General features: G+C 35.2%; 1 protein-coding gene across 3 annotated transcripts; it reads left to right on the top strand.

Annotated features, from left to right (window-relative positions):
* The first annotated feature begins 1,067 nt into the window (after positions 1–1,067).
* Positions 1,068–14,433, top strand: LOC111384013 (WD repeat-containing protein 26 homolog). Of its 3 annotated transcripts, none has more exons than XM_023008226.1 (5): positions 1,068–1,270; positions 6,302–7,179; positions 9,668–9,769; positions 12,798–13,427; positions 14,167–14,433. In XM_023008226.1, exons 2-5 carry the CDS (start codon positions 6,385–6,387, stop codon positions 14,398–14,400), a joined length of 1,761 nt encoding a protein of 586 aa, XP_022863994.1. In that variant the 5' UTR covers positions 1,068–1,270; positions 6,302–6,384; the 3' UTR covers positions 14,401–14,433. The 3 variants fall into 3 exon arrangements, with proteins under 3 accessions (XP_022863994.1, XP_022863993.1, XP_022863995.1); XM_023008225.1 differs by having other exon boundaries at positions 1,068–1,394; XM_023008227.1 differs by lacking the exon at positions 1,068–1,270 and adding an exon at positions 5,570–5,588.
* Positions 14,434–14,439: the final 6 nt, after the last annotated feature.

Below are 14,439 nucleotides of genomic sequence, written 5' to 3'. Positions count from 1 at the left end.
AAATTTGTAACTTTTCTTAAATTACCATTTGTCATTGTATTTCTTTGGAATTGCAAATTAAGTCCTAGTGACTTCTTAGTAACTAACATCAATATTTTTCATAAATTTCTCTTATAATATAAGGGTTTGCCCGCTCTTTGTGCATAAACCCTTGTGAGGGTTTCGCGTAGTTTCAGCAGTTCTTCCGCTTCCGTAAATAAATAATAAGCAAGCAATTTCAAGATTTTATAAGGTTTTGTGTTCATTTATAAATAATTCATGCAATTTAGGTTCCAATAACTTTTTAGCAACTAATGTCAATAATTTTTATCAATAGCTCTTAGAATGTCTTAATAGCAACTTCGTAAATAATAATAATAAGTAAGAAATTTCAAGATATCATAAGATTTTATGTTCATTTACAGATGATTCATATTTTATAACTCTAAATTGAAATTGAGTTGATGGTAACAACCACACTAGTTATCATTTAAGGATGAATGAAAAAGGGTTTGGTAAATATTGATTGCATTGTATTGATAATTTTAAAAGTGGCATTCGTTGATTCCATTGTAAGGTAAAGTTCAAATAAATCAAAATTGACTAGTTTCAGGTCGCACAATCCGTTAAATTATTTTTCTTATTCTTTACTCCTAGATTTCCACGAACAATTGCAAAAGAGTTTTCAAGTTTCACAAACAAGATAACTATGACACCACAACAAATTTTATCAATTCACTTTCGATTTTAAACAAAAAAATCTAGAATTGAGACAAACTATATAATTCTCAATTATAAATCACAAATATCACGGAACCGACCATAACATGTATGTTTGATTTTGTTCTGATTTAATTTATTTGTTTTCAAGAATTTATATTTGTACTTTTTTAACTCAGTATCATACAAGTAATTTGTAAACAAGGCTCTCGCGTTTACATGAAAGAGATTTTTGCCTTGTTAAAATAATTTTTTAAAACAAATTTTAAAAAATGTTTTATAAAATAATTGACTTGAATAAACTTCTTTTTTTACCCCCTAAATTTCACAACCACGCCACAACTTTGTTATAAAAGAGATGATAAACGCTTATCTCTCTATTCGCAGTCCCCACGCAACAGCAAACCCAATACTCAATACATAATTATCCATTTTTCTTAAAAATCTTTTCCTTGTTTCTAGATTTTGAAATCCAGTACTGTGCTTGATTGCCACCTAATTGAGACATATTGCTACATTTTCTTGACAAAAAAGGAAAAGCCAAGGGAAATTGTTTCTTTATCTGTCCTGGGTACATCCTTTAGCATTTCCCTATTTCCGTCCAGCTCCGCTGCTTTTCATTGCTGCGATCTGAATATCCACATAATTGGTTTCTTGGTTTTTCTGATTCTCTGTTAAATCAATTCATAATCTTGGTATTTCCCAATTTCTCTGTTTTAATTGCTTACTTGTTTTTGGGTCTTGATATGGGTTTAATTCCCCTCTTGCCATCATTTTCTTTTGTGAATTATGTGACAAACTTTTCAATGTTCACCATTTTTGGGATTATTTGCCTGGATTCGGTCTGATGGAAATTAGATTATCATCTAAAAGAATCTAATGCTTTTCTTACGTGGGATTGTATTGAAATTCTTGCTTAGGGTCGGCTTGATTGCAAGGATTAAATTTGGGTGGAAAGAAAACGAATTTCAGGAATTGAATTGCCTGGAACTTGTTTTACTGATAATTGTCAATTAAATGTATTTGATTGATATAATTTTTCACATGAGAAATTTTAAAATTTTGCATCTTTTGTTGTTCGTTTAGCTTTATTTTTCATGAAAATTGTCAATTAAAGGTATATAATTTGTTACAATTGTGGATGAAATTTGTTTTCATTGCCCCCAAAAAAAAGGGAAAAGCTGGAAATCACCTTCCCACCAAAACCAAAGGAAAACAATTTCCTTGAAAACCAAGAAAAAGTGTCACGTGAGGGGCTAAGGTGGAAACCAAATTCCATGGAAAATGTTGTCCATCAAACAACACAGAATGGGTGGAAAGTGGAATTTGAATTCCAATTTCCATGGAATTTGGTTGTATCAAATAGGCCCTTAAGAGTGTTTGCTTGCTCAAACACTAGTAGTTTAGTAAGTAAAGTGGTTTCAGTTACTCATCATTCTTTCCAGACTGCTATATTGTGTGTGCGCGGTCCATTCTCTTTTGCCATTTCATTTTCATGTCAATAATTTCATAAAGTGAGGTTTCAGTTTGTCATCATTTATGATTCAGTACTTGCAATGTTACCATCGTATATTTGTTTCACACAACTTGGGTTGTGATGTCAACTTTCTATGTTTGTCAAAGTCTTAGTTGAGTTGTGGAAGTGGCAAGTTGTTGGATTTTATACGCAATATTAAAGAGATGAAAACGAAAATCAACACAAGAATTTTACGTGGTTCGACGGTGTGCCTACGTCCACGAGATATGAGCCACATGCACAACACAATTTTATCTTAGGGTGGGTCTAGGTTTCTGTGCCTGTTTCCTTCCATAATTTCTTGGGAATGTGGCAAAAAGATATTTTTTTTTCTTCTTTTTAAAGACATTTTCTAACATTTTCAATAAAACCTTCTTGGAAAAGTATTTTAAACTCTTTTTTTATTCAAGGATAAAGTTATTAATCAATATAGAAAAATGAAAATTCTAAAAAATGAGAGGAAGGAATGACTCTTCTGGGTCACACTCCCTCCTGTTGTGTTCTTCTTTCAATGCTTTGCGTGTTCCATGGACGTGGAAATAGCCACTTGGACATTGAATTGGTCGGTTTGGAAATGTGAAACATTATACAACTGATTATTAAAATTTGTCGGATCGCCAATCATTAAATTTTGTCCAAATCATACTCCAAACATAAACAAACTTAAGACGATGGGGACAATAGAAGATTTAATTAAGAGTGTAATAGATTATCAGGATCTGTGAATTGGCTGAAGTGCTTGGAATGGGGTTATAATGACTATAAAATAATTTTTTTACCAGAGATTCTTACGTTTGGTGAAAATGTCTGATATTTATTGTTGAAGTAGCATTTTGGGTTGACTCTACATGCGGTCTTGGAGAATAATATTTTTTCCTCTTAGGGTGAACAAGTTTGTGGAAGTAATCTCAAGCCTAGAGTTTTGTGCTTTGTTGCTTCAATAATATTTTCTGGACAGTTAATGAGGAACTAAGGAATCATTGTATATGTTAAATGGTAATTATTATCATTACCTGAGGACTTGCTAATTGGGTGCCGCAACGCAGTTAGTAAGTGAACGGTTGTGCATATAAGAGAGGATGAATTTCTTTTTTGTAATAGTTGCTCAAGTTTTCCACTGTTACACTAGTGGGTTTGACCTCTTAAAAACAAAGATCAGAGAGTACAACATCAGAGTCTCAAAGATGCCAAGTAATATATAGGCACTTTGGATCTTTGATGGACGGTGTCATCAATGATTATGGTTGTTTAACATGGTAATGTAGAGGGAACACTATCGTGTGAAAAACCACCCTCCAAAGCTCTAGTTATTGATGTTAAGATGGACAGTAACCGACCATCAAGGATCCAAATGCACCTACTTGACAATCAAAAGTAGATTTTGAGAGTGATTATAATGAGCTTGATGCTTAATTATACTTGTTTATTGATTATTTTAGATGAAAACTCAGTATTAGACTAGAAGAGATGAAAAGGAATATCATAAAGGATGAGAATTGGAAGAATTCTGAAAGTTGGTGACCAATGTGTCACTTTTGGAAGTTGAAGGACCTCCATGCAATATCAAACAAATTGGAATCAGTAGACCTCTTAGTGTTGGATTTGAGTTTGGGCAAGAGATTTGTAGGTTTTATTTGCAAAAAGTTTGTTTTCTGAAGAATGTATGGTTATAAATTAGAAAAAATTATGGGCCCACGTATAAAATTATTTTATTAGGGTGTGTAGTTAAAAATGAGTTTTAAAAAATATGTACCAAATAGGGAACACGGTCTATAACCATGTTTGAAATGAGGATGTAAGTAGTTTTGTGAGAAATTATGGAATATTACCTTTAATGTAACGCAATTCAATTACACAGTCAATATAATTTTAAAAAAATACAATTGTTAGCAATGTAACAACAAAATTACAATCATAACCACTTAATTACGGTATTAAGAACAACGAACTAGGTCAAGACACAATTATCTAAAAAGGGGCCCAACTCAACCCATGACAACTTGTTTTGCCATATACGACTCCACATGAACTGGATCAGACAAGACTCCCCAACAATAAGACCAAATCAAGCTTTTCCTTGCCTAGGATTGACCAACTAGTTGATGCCACCACGATACATGATTTTTTAAGCTCATGGACGCCTGTTTTGACTACAATAATGTTCTCATGTACTTTTGGACGTCAGTTCATGGCATGTGTGGAATTGCTCAGCCTGCAAGAGAAATGTAGGCACAGAATATGATTGCAACTCAGCTTGCACTGAGGCTCAAGGAAATATACAAACAATGGGGTACTCCTGTGTGCGACTTTCAAGTTATGGATTCCTGTCCAGTGCAGTTGATCACTGCCATGGGTAGACCGTGTGGGAAGCAGCTGACTTGAACTCTTCATTCAGCGTGCAAAGGCAATGGACAATTGTACACAATGACCCTGACCCTTAAATTAACCGTGTTGAGGGTAGTGGTTAAACTGACTCAGGTGGTTTCTGATAACATGGTGAGCTGTTGGCAACCATATGGCAAGTAGGCTGTTTTAAACTTGGTGAACTCACCCTATCAGTTGGGGTATCTCCCTCAACCCTTTTTCGGATATATGGCAGGCTGTTGAGGCGAAAGCATAGAGAAGTTGTTTTGCTTCAGCTTATCGCATTCCTTCATTTATGTTTCTACGTTGAATGTCATCTTTTTCTTCAGTGCCTTCAGTTATACCTTTGTCCAATGCATTCGTGTGATATTTGGGCCACAGAGTGACAATTCTTAGTGGCATCTTTGGTAAAAGTTTGACTCATTATTGACTATATGACAATTTGGTATGAGAGTCGCGTAAAATATGGTTGGCAAAAACTAGGACCAAGTTTCTTGGTTGGATGGCTCTGTTTGAGTCCAAAGTTGGAGTGCAAATGTCATTGTGCATTGAGAGAGTTTTGTGAAGCATGGCATGGGTGAAGGCCCAAACGTGCAGAGACATATGGGCAACTTCTAGGCATGATTCTTCAGATATGGACCTTGATTGCATGGCTAAATTCACACTACAGGCAACCATGTAGGAAGTAGTTAGGATGAATTCTCACTTAATGTGCCAAGTCAGATGCCCAAAGTTGAGGAACCTATTCACACAGTGATCCCAAAACTGACCATCTAGATGGTGGTTTTGAGAAAAAACTAACTTAGAAGTTTCTTGTTAACATGGTGAGCATTTTGCAGGGAAATGGTTAGTGGGCAGTTTCGGCTTGGTGAAGTGGCCAACGCTTGAACTGTCAACATTCTCTAGTGGCTGGGGGTGTTAATTGAGGGTTGGCTGCTGATGCACAAAGCAGAGATTTTTGTTAGTTCACCATTGCTCAAAAGTCCTTTGTTTGAGAGAAATAAAGAACGTGAGATACTCATAATCATTGGCTTCTGTGCGTCAGTTTATTTTTATGTGCTTAATGCCTTCATTTTTGTTTGCCTAGTACCTTCAATTGTCTTTGTGCCTTAGTCGACCGCTTTCATGGCATTTGTGGGCTGAGTGCAATTTTAATTTATTGGTGCGATGGCTAGGTAAAAGTTTGGCGGAGCAATGACTCTGTGACACCAAAGATAATGTCTGTAGACTTTGTACTAGGATGGCTGAAGCGTTGAGTACAATTGTGCTCTGTGAACTTTTAAACACATTTTCTGTCAGGTTATCAGTTATCAATAACATCGGGATTTTTAAAGGCCATATGTTTAGACTCATTTCCGCTGCTGACTCTGCCGACAATGGCAAAAAAAATCAACGTCGTCTAATGGCTTTTGCAATTAGATGGGTCTGTATAAATATCTATGTTCACAAAGCGGACTGGAGTTCTCCAAAGAAGTGGACCAAACAGATTGAATGAATTGATGCAGCTGTCATTACTTTTATGTTTTCTTTTCCCATATCAAGCACAAAAAGGAATGTGATTTGCACAAGTCGATCTCGTGAACATTAACCTTACCTTTTCAATGCCTAGTAGAATCATGTTTTATTCTATTTTGAAACTTGATATCTTTGAGTTTCTCTCTTTCCTTGTATGATTGTTATTAGCATTTTGCTCATATCTTTTTCGTTCATTATTTGCTGCAGAGTATTCTCAGTGGTTCAATAGATATTCTTCTTTCCTCTGGGTTCTTTAACTGCATTTATATATGGGCTGAGGTGTACTTTTAATGGGAGGTGTAGAGCATGAAGATCCACCCTTAAAACGCGTGAAAGTGTCATCTGAAGAATCAGACAGTTTTTCCAGCGTTGCATCAGTTAGAGAGCTAGCGAGGTGCTCATCGAGTGACTCAATGGCTCGACTCCTAGAATCTCAAGAAGATGACGAGGTTGTTGGTGTAAAAGGAGTTGTGAAGAAAGTTGAACTTGTTAGAATCATTGCTGAGGCTCTATATTCTCTTGGTTATGAAAAGACAGGAGCACATCTAGAGGAAGAGTCAGGGATACCTTTGCACTCCGCTGTTGTTAATTTGTTTATGCAACAAATTATTGATGGTGAATGGACTGAAAGTGTTGCCACATTACATAAAATTGGTCTAATAGATGAAAATATTGTTAAGTTGGCATCTTTTGTAATATTGGAGCAAAAGTTTTTTGAACTTTTGGTTGGAGAAAAAGTCATGGATGCTTTGAAGACGCTGAGAACTGAGATTGCACCTCTGTGTGTATGTACTAGCAGACTTCATGAGCTTTCTTCCTTAATTGTGTCTCCATCACAGATTGCTCTTGATGGAACTTCTGATCAACAGTTAAGGATCAAGTCACGTAAAAAATTACTGGAGGAATTGAAAACGTTGCTGCCCTCTACGGTGATGATTCCTGAAAACCGATTGGTGCTTCTTGTTGAACAGGCTCTCGACTTGCAAAGGGACGCTTGCAGGTTTCACAACTCCTTGGTTGAGGAAATGTCATTGCTCTCCGATCATCAGTGTGGAGGAGACCACATTCCTTCTCAAACTTTACAGGTCAGGATAAAATTTATTATTTACACATTGAATCAGAAGAACTTTTCATAATAATGCCATCTTATTTGGATTAGGGTCTTCAGTTGTGCTGTTTTATACACGAATAGCAGATAAAACCTCCTTTATTTTCTTTTTTTCTTTTTTACATTATTAGTTGATTGATGTTGATCACAGTAAAAGTAAAATAGATCAATATTGTTTCCATGAATAAGATATTTGAGTCTTTCACTTAGTGTTAAAGTGGGGAAAATTGCATCATTTGTCTCCAACATACTACCTAAGTAGTAAGTTGTTCCTCAACCTTTAAAAAGAGCAAGTTGGTTTCTAACCTTTGATTTATGTTGCGCAATAAATCCTAAATGATGATGATTGTCCAAATCTCTGTAAGGTTGTCAAGTGATCCTAGTATGTCCAACCTTTTGAAGCTAGATTTAGCTTTCCAATTTGAGGTGGTGTCTAAAAATTGGAAGTGAAATATGTTTTCATGAGAGATGCGGTTTAACTAAGATTGAACAATTTTTGCCACCGAAGGCTGATGGTACTACAATGATGAAAACTGAGAAGGTTCGAGACCAACTTGCTATTTAGATAATAGGTTGGGGGCCAATGTTGTAATTCTCTGGTTATAAAGAAAATTGTACTTATCTATATCTGTTCTTGTTTTTGGGTGAAATAACTATATTTAGCTATGTATGAAAAGAGGCTTAATCGGATATTAAAGCTTCTTACCTCGATGAGGCAAGGGTCCTGAGGTATTTTATGACATAATCAAAGAGATACCAGTAAACAGCCTAGGCATCTGCCGCATTGTCACGATTAACAAGATCTTTAAGAGAATTATCAATATTTTTATTCCCCAATCATCATGTTCATTTCTCTCTGATTAGTTTCTTCTCATTTTTTTCCCATCATCCTCAACTTGCAATGTTATATTCCCCTCCCCTTACTGCTGCCATGTAAAAGAAACAGAAAAGAACAAAAAAACTCGTCAAATATGGGCTAAAAAAATAGCCCATAAAGCTAAGGCAGTAATAAAACCCAGAAAGGGTAAAACAAGGAGCGCACACCTCAGTTGCCCTGAGGCTAAGCGCGAGGTGTAAGCCTTGACAGTGGTATTCAAGGTGTTTAATGAAAGACACATGAGGCGCCCCTTGAGGTGTCAAACAACATCTGGAAACAATGGTATTGAGAATGTTGCTTCCACGTGGCAAAAGAATCTCTTAAACACTAAGACGGATGTAATGTTTTCTTCAAGGGATGTGAGAGCCCCCAACCTCTTGACCAAATAAAAGGATGGAGAAAAAAATATGTATTATAGTTTGTACTTTTTTCTTATGTATAAATCTGAAAAAAAAGTAATGCTCCAGAATGATAAATGAGTTTATTGACCATTGACCTAGAATTTGTTATGTCTATTTCTCAACGAGGGGTAGACGGAGATACTACACCTTTGTGTGATACAATGCTTACTCATGGAGATGAACATTAAAATTGTTTAATACCATAAAAATGGCAAAAGAGATGAAACTAATGTGAAACTAGAGACCATGTGCCTAATAATTACTCCGCAAACAAATGTTAGATTGAAGGCTATATTAATTTTATGCTCATTGTTTTCATAATGAATAATATATGACATTGAGAATCCCATGCATCTATTGACATGGGAGAGCTTTAGAAAGTCTCTCAAAAAACCTACTACAACAGAGAACATGGTGGAGTTTGATTTGGATTAAATGATATATGAGTTTGATTATGGGTTAGGAAGAATTTTAGAAGAAGATGAAATCACTGTAACAAAATTTCAAATTCTCATAACAATCCACTCTACTAGACTTAATGGAAGGATCTAAAATCGCCTCGAATATTTTCTTCAGATTTTTTTTTTTTCCTCATCATTGTTGCATCATCTTTATTGATGAGGTGGAAATCCTGTTTCCGTATTGTGTGTGCCTATGTATCAGGACTCCCTAAAAAAGAGAAGAAAACAAAAACTCCTTGTGCAAACAATTTTGCATACATGTATTCTGTCCAATATTGGGTAAACCTTTTGTTAAGTCTGCAGTCGTTAGTGATGGTTCTTTCTGTATATGATGTATTTAAAATTTGTTAAGAAGCCGTTGCTATGGTAAACTGACCCAATGTCTCTGGAACTTAATATAGTGAAATAATATTGATGTTAGCTGAGACTTTGGCCTTACTTTTGACCACTGATGAATTTATTAGGCTCTGTATGGAGATGAATTGTGCGATGGGATTTAAATGTGCACACTTGATTAAAGCAGATAATATGCAATGATCTACTAGTTGCTTGAAAGCAAATCTTTTGGTATAATAGATTTCTGTTTTTATTTAGCATGAACACTGGAATTGTAATATATCTACTCTTTCACGAAACCCGGGGTAATTCATTGTTTATTTAAAATTTTGACCTAAATCCTTCTTTTGATGCATTTTTGACACGGGAATGCTTGACTTCATAATCCAGATATTACAAGAACACAGTAATGAAGTCTGGTTCTTGCAATTTTCTCACAATGGAGACTACTTGGCCTCGTCATCCAGTGATTGTCTAGTGATTATATGGGAGGTAATTTTTTTATTTTTTTATTTTATTTTTATTTTTTTAGCTGTGCATATAATTAATTTATGCTTGCATTTATTTCCCCTGGTTCCCTACAATGACTGGCTGGTATATGGATTTTACTCATGCCATTAACAATTTACTTCCATGCTGTTTTTTAATTTTTAGTGCTATTTACAATTTCTGCGCAGACACTTCATGACATTATAACTGTGGTCTTCCAACTTAACATCAGCATCTGTTGCTTTCGATTTTTTTTTTTTTTTCATATAGCTCGAAATGTTTTGGACTTGGTGTAGTATTTATATCATTTGTTCAAAGTAGAACTGTTTTCTAAAACATTTATTGGATATGAATTTTAAGGACTACTTGTTTAAAGTCAGCACAATATCCATTAGATCATATAGTTGTTTAGGAAATATAATGCTGCAATGATGGAACTTTTGTGATCAAGTGCCTCTCATTAGTTTCTGTTATTTTTATCTGCTTGCTCCCATCTACTTGAAACTTGTTGATGTTTACAACAAGTCTCCAACATGTTATCTACCCCATATATTTCTTTAATGATACACAATGATTTATCGTTCCCTGCCAGATGGTAAAACTAAAGAGTCTTAGTTGCTTATTGCTCTCATGTCTATTAAGATTGGTATCTTGCAGCTGCTGCTCTTTTCCTAAGCTAGTAGGCGCACCCCATATCAAACACAAATTCAATCTGGCTTGTCTTTTTCTCTTTATACTTCTAACAGATGCCCCTATGATTTGTAAGGTAAAAAAAAGTCTGTTTGATGTGAAAATCTCTATCCAAATGACTATATCGGTCCCTCGTGAAACAATTCGCTGATCAGCTTACGCCAGAACCACAATCAATATATACTAGAAACCCAATTTAGTAAAAAAGTAAAAGATAAATAGCTCCAGAAGAAACAAATCCTTCATCAACCTAGGCTCCAGTAGAAAACAGCCAAATCAATTTCGCGGTTAGGTTTTCCCACAAAATCTAGAGGAGCAAGGGCTTTGTAATTCCATTGCTGTACCAGAATTTTTGTTAAGAGTTCCATCATAAAAGGGTTGGTTTATACATCCAGACAGAAGATTGGTTGATTTTAGCTTTTAGGTTTATTGTCAGAGGTTGTTTCCAGGTTTTGGCGGAGGTTGCTACAGTGGTTAGAGAAGCGCTGAGGTTAGAGATTGATTCTATTCAGTGATAGTGGATCTTAATGGTGGAGGGTTATTTAAATATTTTACAGAAAACAAGCTCTCTTCCAGGTCTTGACACTTTGATGAACCAAATGGAAGACCTGGCAAGGTTGACTTGTGGAGCTTACCATTATCTGAACCATTTAGTTCTTTTGAAAATCTTATATCCCTTAATGGATTTGGTTTCTCATGGGGGATGGTCCTTGCTATTGAGCTCAAGCTCAAAGCTAATTTCTTCATTTATTTCTTTCTGTGGACAGCAGAAAGTCTTGATAGTAGTGTTGTGGTGCAGCGTGTTAAAAGAAGCTGATATAGAGTGGTTTTCTTCCTGAGAGAAGCAGCGGATATATATTGAAAAACCTATTTGTTATGGCTCATGAAAGTTGGGAGTTATGTGGGAAGAAGTGGTTTTTGCTTTTTTTCTGGCTTTTAGAGGAGTTTTTGGCTTCTTTATGTCTATCCATAAGGAGTTAAAAGGATTTTCAATTTATCTGTAGGTGTTCTAGGATGGAGAATGTGATGTATTCTTGAGTTTGTTTTTAAACTTGTTTTTCTATATATCATGATATCATGAATAGTAAATACATGTTCTAGAAAAAGCATAATTAAATATTTTTCATTATGATCATCCTGTCATTGATTATAATCAATATACCGAGCAAAGAGAACTTGATATGGAGTGTTCAATTGATCAATTGAACATTATTAATTCCAGCTCAAAGGCCTGAGGATACCTGCAAAGTTGTTCATCACTTCAAAAACATTTCAAAGTTCTTTTGTAGCATTTTTGGCAAATTGTAGAACTTACAACATAAATAACTAGATTTATGTCAAAACCAGTACATCTTTCACCTATTATAAACATTAAATTAGAGTTGATATTTCAAAAGATATGAAGGCGATTCCATTAGTCTTTTGTTTTTCAAATATTTGACATTTGACAAGTCTTTTTGAATCTTTTCTCTTGGAATGTAAAATGTATCTCATTTAACTCATCTTTTTAGCATCACATACTTGATTTGGCATGTGATTTCCACGATGGGACCTTTATTTCAGTTATTGCAGTCAGCTTGAGGAAAAGGAACGCACATGGGAGATCTAACTATTGCATTGTTATTTCTATTGGATTAGTTTGAAGATGATACAAGTTACATAAATAACAGTGAATGTAGGTTTTGGGTTGTAAAGAGAGCTTTGTTTTTTGGTTTAGATCCTGTATAAGAGTTGGACCCACATGGTATGAGATTTAATAAATTATTTTGATTACTACAGGAATACCTAATAGTATAGCATTGAAGAATGTTGATTATATTTGGATGACAATTTAAAGGTATGTATGTGGATTGAACTTCCAAAATCCGTTGGAAGCTTCACTAGATGACTTCCAAACCTCTTCTATCTAATAGGAATGTTTTGAAACAGTGCTTAATTTGTTCGCTGTCATCCGTATAAAATTATCGTTGATAGTTTAATTATTTAACCCAAGTTGTGTTTTGATCAGTCTCAGTCTTGACCTTCAAGTGCTTACGTTACCAGTTTTAATTTGCTTATGTTGCTTATTGCATATTACATATTTCATTTCCAGATATTGGGAACTTCTTTTAATTTATTCTATTAATATTTCTAAATTACCTCTGATTCCTTATCTGGTTTTACAAATTAAGATTATGATGTAAAATGTGGCACTCACCTCTTCAATATAGTGATGAACCTTAAAGTGTTATATTTTTTTGCTTCGTTTCCCAAGAGTTTGAGTTGATTACTTGGAAGGCTTTTCCTGTTTAGACATCATTTTTAGTGACTCCCTTCCTCATGATTCTGTTGCTTTTGTTAGGTAAAAGTGGATGGGCGAATTTCCTTGAAGCATAGATTATCTGGTCACCAGAAACCTGTCTCCTATATTTCATGGAGCCCTGATGATCGTCAACTTCTTACTTGTGGAGTAGAAGAGGCTATTAGACGTTGGGAAACTGCATCTGGGGAATGCCTCCTTGTATATGAAAAAGGCGGCCTCGGTTTGGTCTCTTGTGCATGGGCACCGGATGGTAGAAGGATATTTTGTGGTGTTACTGACAAAAGCATCTGCATGTGGGATCTGGAAGGGAAAGAGGTAGAGTGTTGGAAAGGGCAAAAAACTACTAGAATCTCAGACTTGGGGATATCTAGTGATGGGAAACATCTTATTACTATTTGTAAAGAAAATATGATATCATTGTTTGGATGGGAATCAAATTCTGAGAAATTCATTGAAGAGGATCAAACTATAATTTCATTCGCTTTGTCCAAAGACAAGAAGTTTTTGCTTGTTAGCCTATTGAACCAAGAACTCCATCTGTGGAATATCGATGGGAGGGTGGAGCTAGTCGCCAAATACAAAGGTCATAAGCGTTCCCGTTTAGTTGTGAGGTCTTGTTTTGGTGGACTAGATCAAGCATTTATTGCCAGTGGAAGTGAGGACTCACAGGTAATGCCTCTTCTGTTTATCATGAGCATTTATTTTGCATTGCTGCATACATATTATATTTATTTTTCCGGTATGAACTGGTTTTTTGCACACTACTAAGAACAGTATTATTTATGTGGAATAAGCTTCTTGTATACAAACCAAGACTGTTCATAGTATTCATGTCCTCCAATCAATTGATGGCTACTGTTGCCGGTGCTGTTAATAAGCCTTCTATCTGGACAAGCATGTATTATAATTGAGTGTTTTTGCACCTCATACGAAGTGCTAATTACATTGATGCCACCATGTCTAGATGTTGCAAGTATACCACTCTCAAAGCAGTTTTGAATTTTACAGTAGATTGGAATTTATGCGGTGGGTGTGTTTGCCATCGTTGGCTATGCACAAAAGGTTTGGTTATAAGTAAATAAGTTTGTTTTAAAATAAATAATTTTTTGATCGATGAAAGCTGAAAATAAGTTAAATTTTGATAGTAAGGTAAAGATTGCTTTCATAACTCTTTCTTAAATGTTACTTGTACTGAAATAACTACGACTCCACAAAGGTAACTACCTTTGATTATGGCTTCTTTTGTGTACCGAAGGGAAATGATTATCTTATTCTTATTTTGCCTGTTGTTTTATTCCTGTTTCAGTAATGCTAGCTCAGTCTCGTCTTTGGTTAACAATTGATATATTAAATTGTGAATTCCAGCTCTTTGTTGTGAGTGTTACTAATTATTTGACATGATATGTAGGTTTATATATGGCACAGGATCTCGGGAGAGCTCATTTTTACATTGCCTGGACATTCTGGGGCTGTCAATTGTGTTACCTGGAATCCAGCTAATCCTCATATGTTGGCTTCTGCAAGTGATGATCGGACCATTCGCATATGGGGCTTAAATCAGGTTGATATGACTGAAAATGGGAAGCATAGTACCGGTGTCTGCTACTGTAATGGGGGCAACTTGAAGTCGTCAATCCTTTAAAATTTGTATTTCCTGTCGAGTTGTAAATTCTTTAACACC

The sequence above is a fragment of the Olea europaea genome, unplaced genomic scaffold (assembly GCF_002742605.1).
Source record: "Olea europaea var. sylvestris unplaced genomic scaffold, O_europaea_v1 scaffold2809, whole genome shotgun sequence".
Lineage (NCBI taxonomy): Eukaryota > Viridiplantae > Streptophyta > Magnoliopsida > Lamiales > Oleaceae > Olea > Olea europaea.
This window is presented reverse-complemented; position numbering and strand designations above follow the sequence as displayed.

Coding starts and splice junctions, on each gene's coding strand:
- LOC111384013 (XM_023008226.1), top strand. CDS start 6,385: ATGGGAGGTGTAGAGCATGAAGATCCACCCTTAAAACGCGTGAAAGTG. Junction 7,180..9,667: donor TTCCTTCTCAAACTTTACAG/GTCAGGATAAAA, acceptor TTCATAATCCAG/ATATTACAAGAACACAGTAA. Junction 9,770..12,797: donor GTCTAGTGATTATATGGGAG/GTAATTTTTTTA, acceptor TGCTTTTGTTAG/GTAAAAGTGGATGGGCGAAT.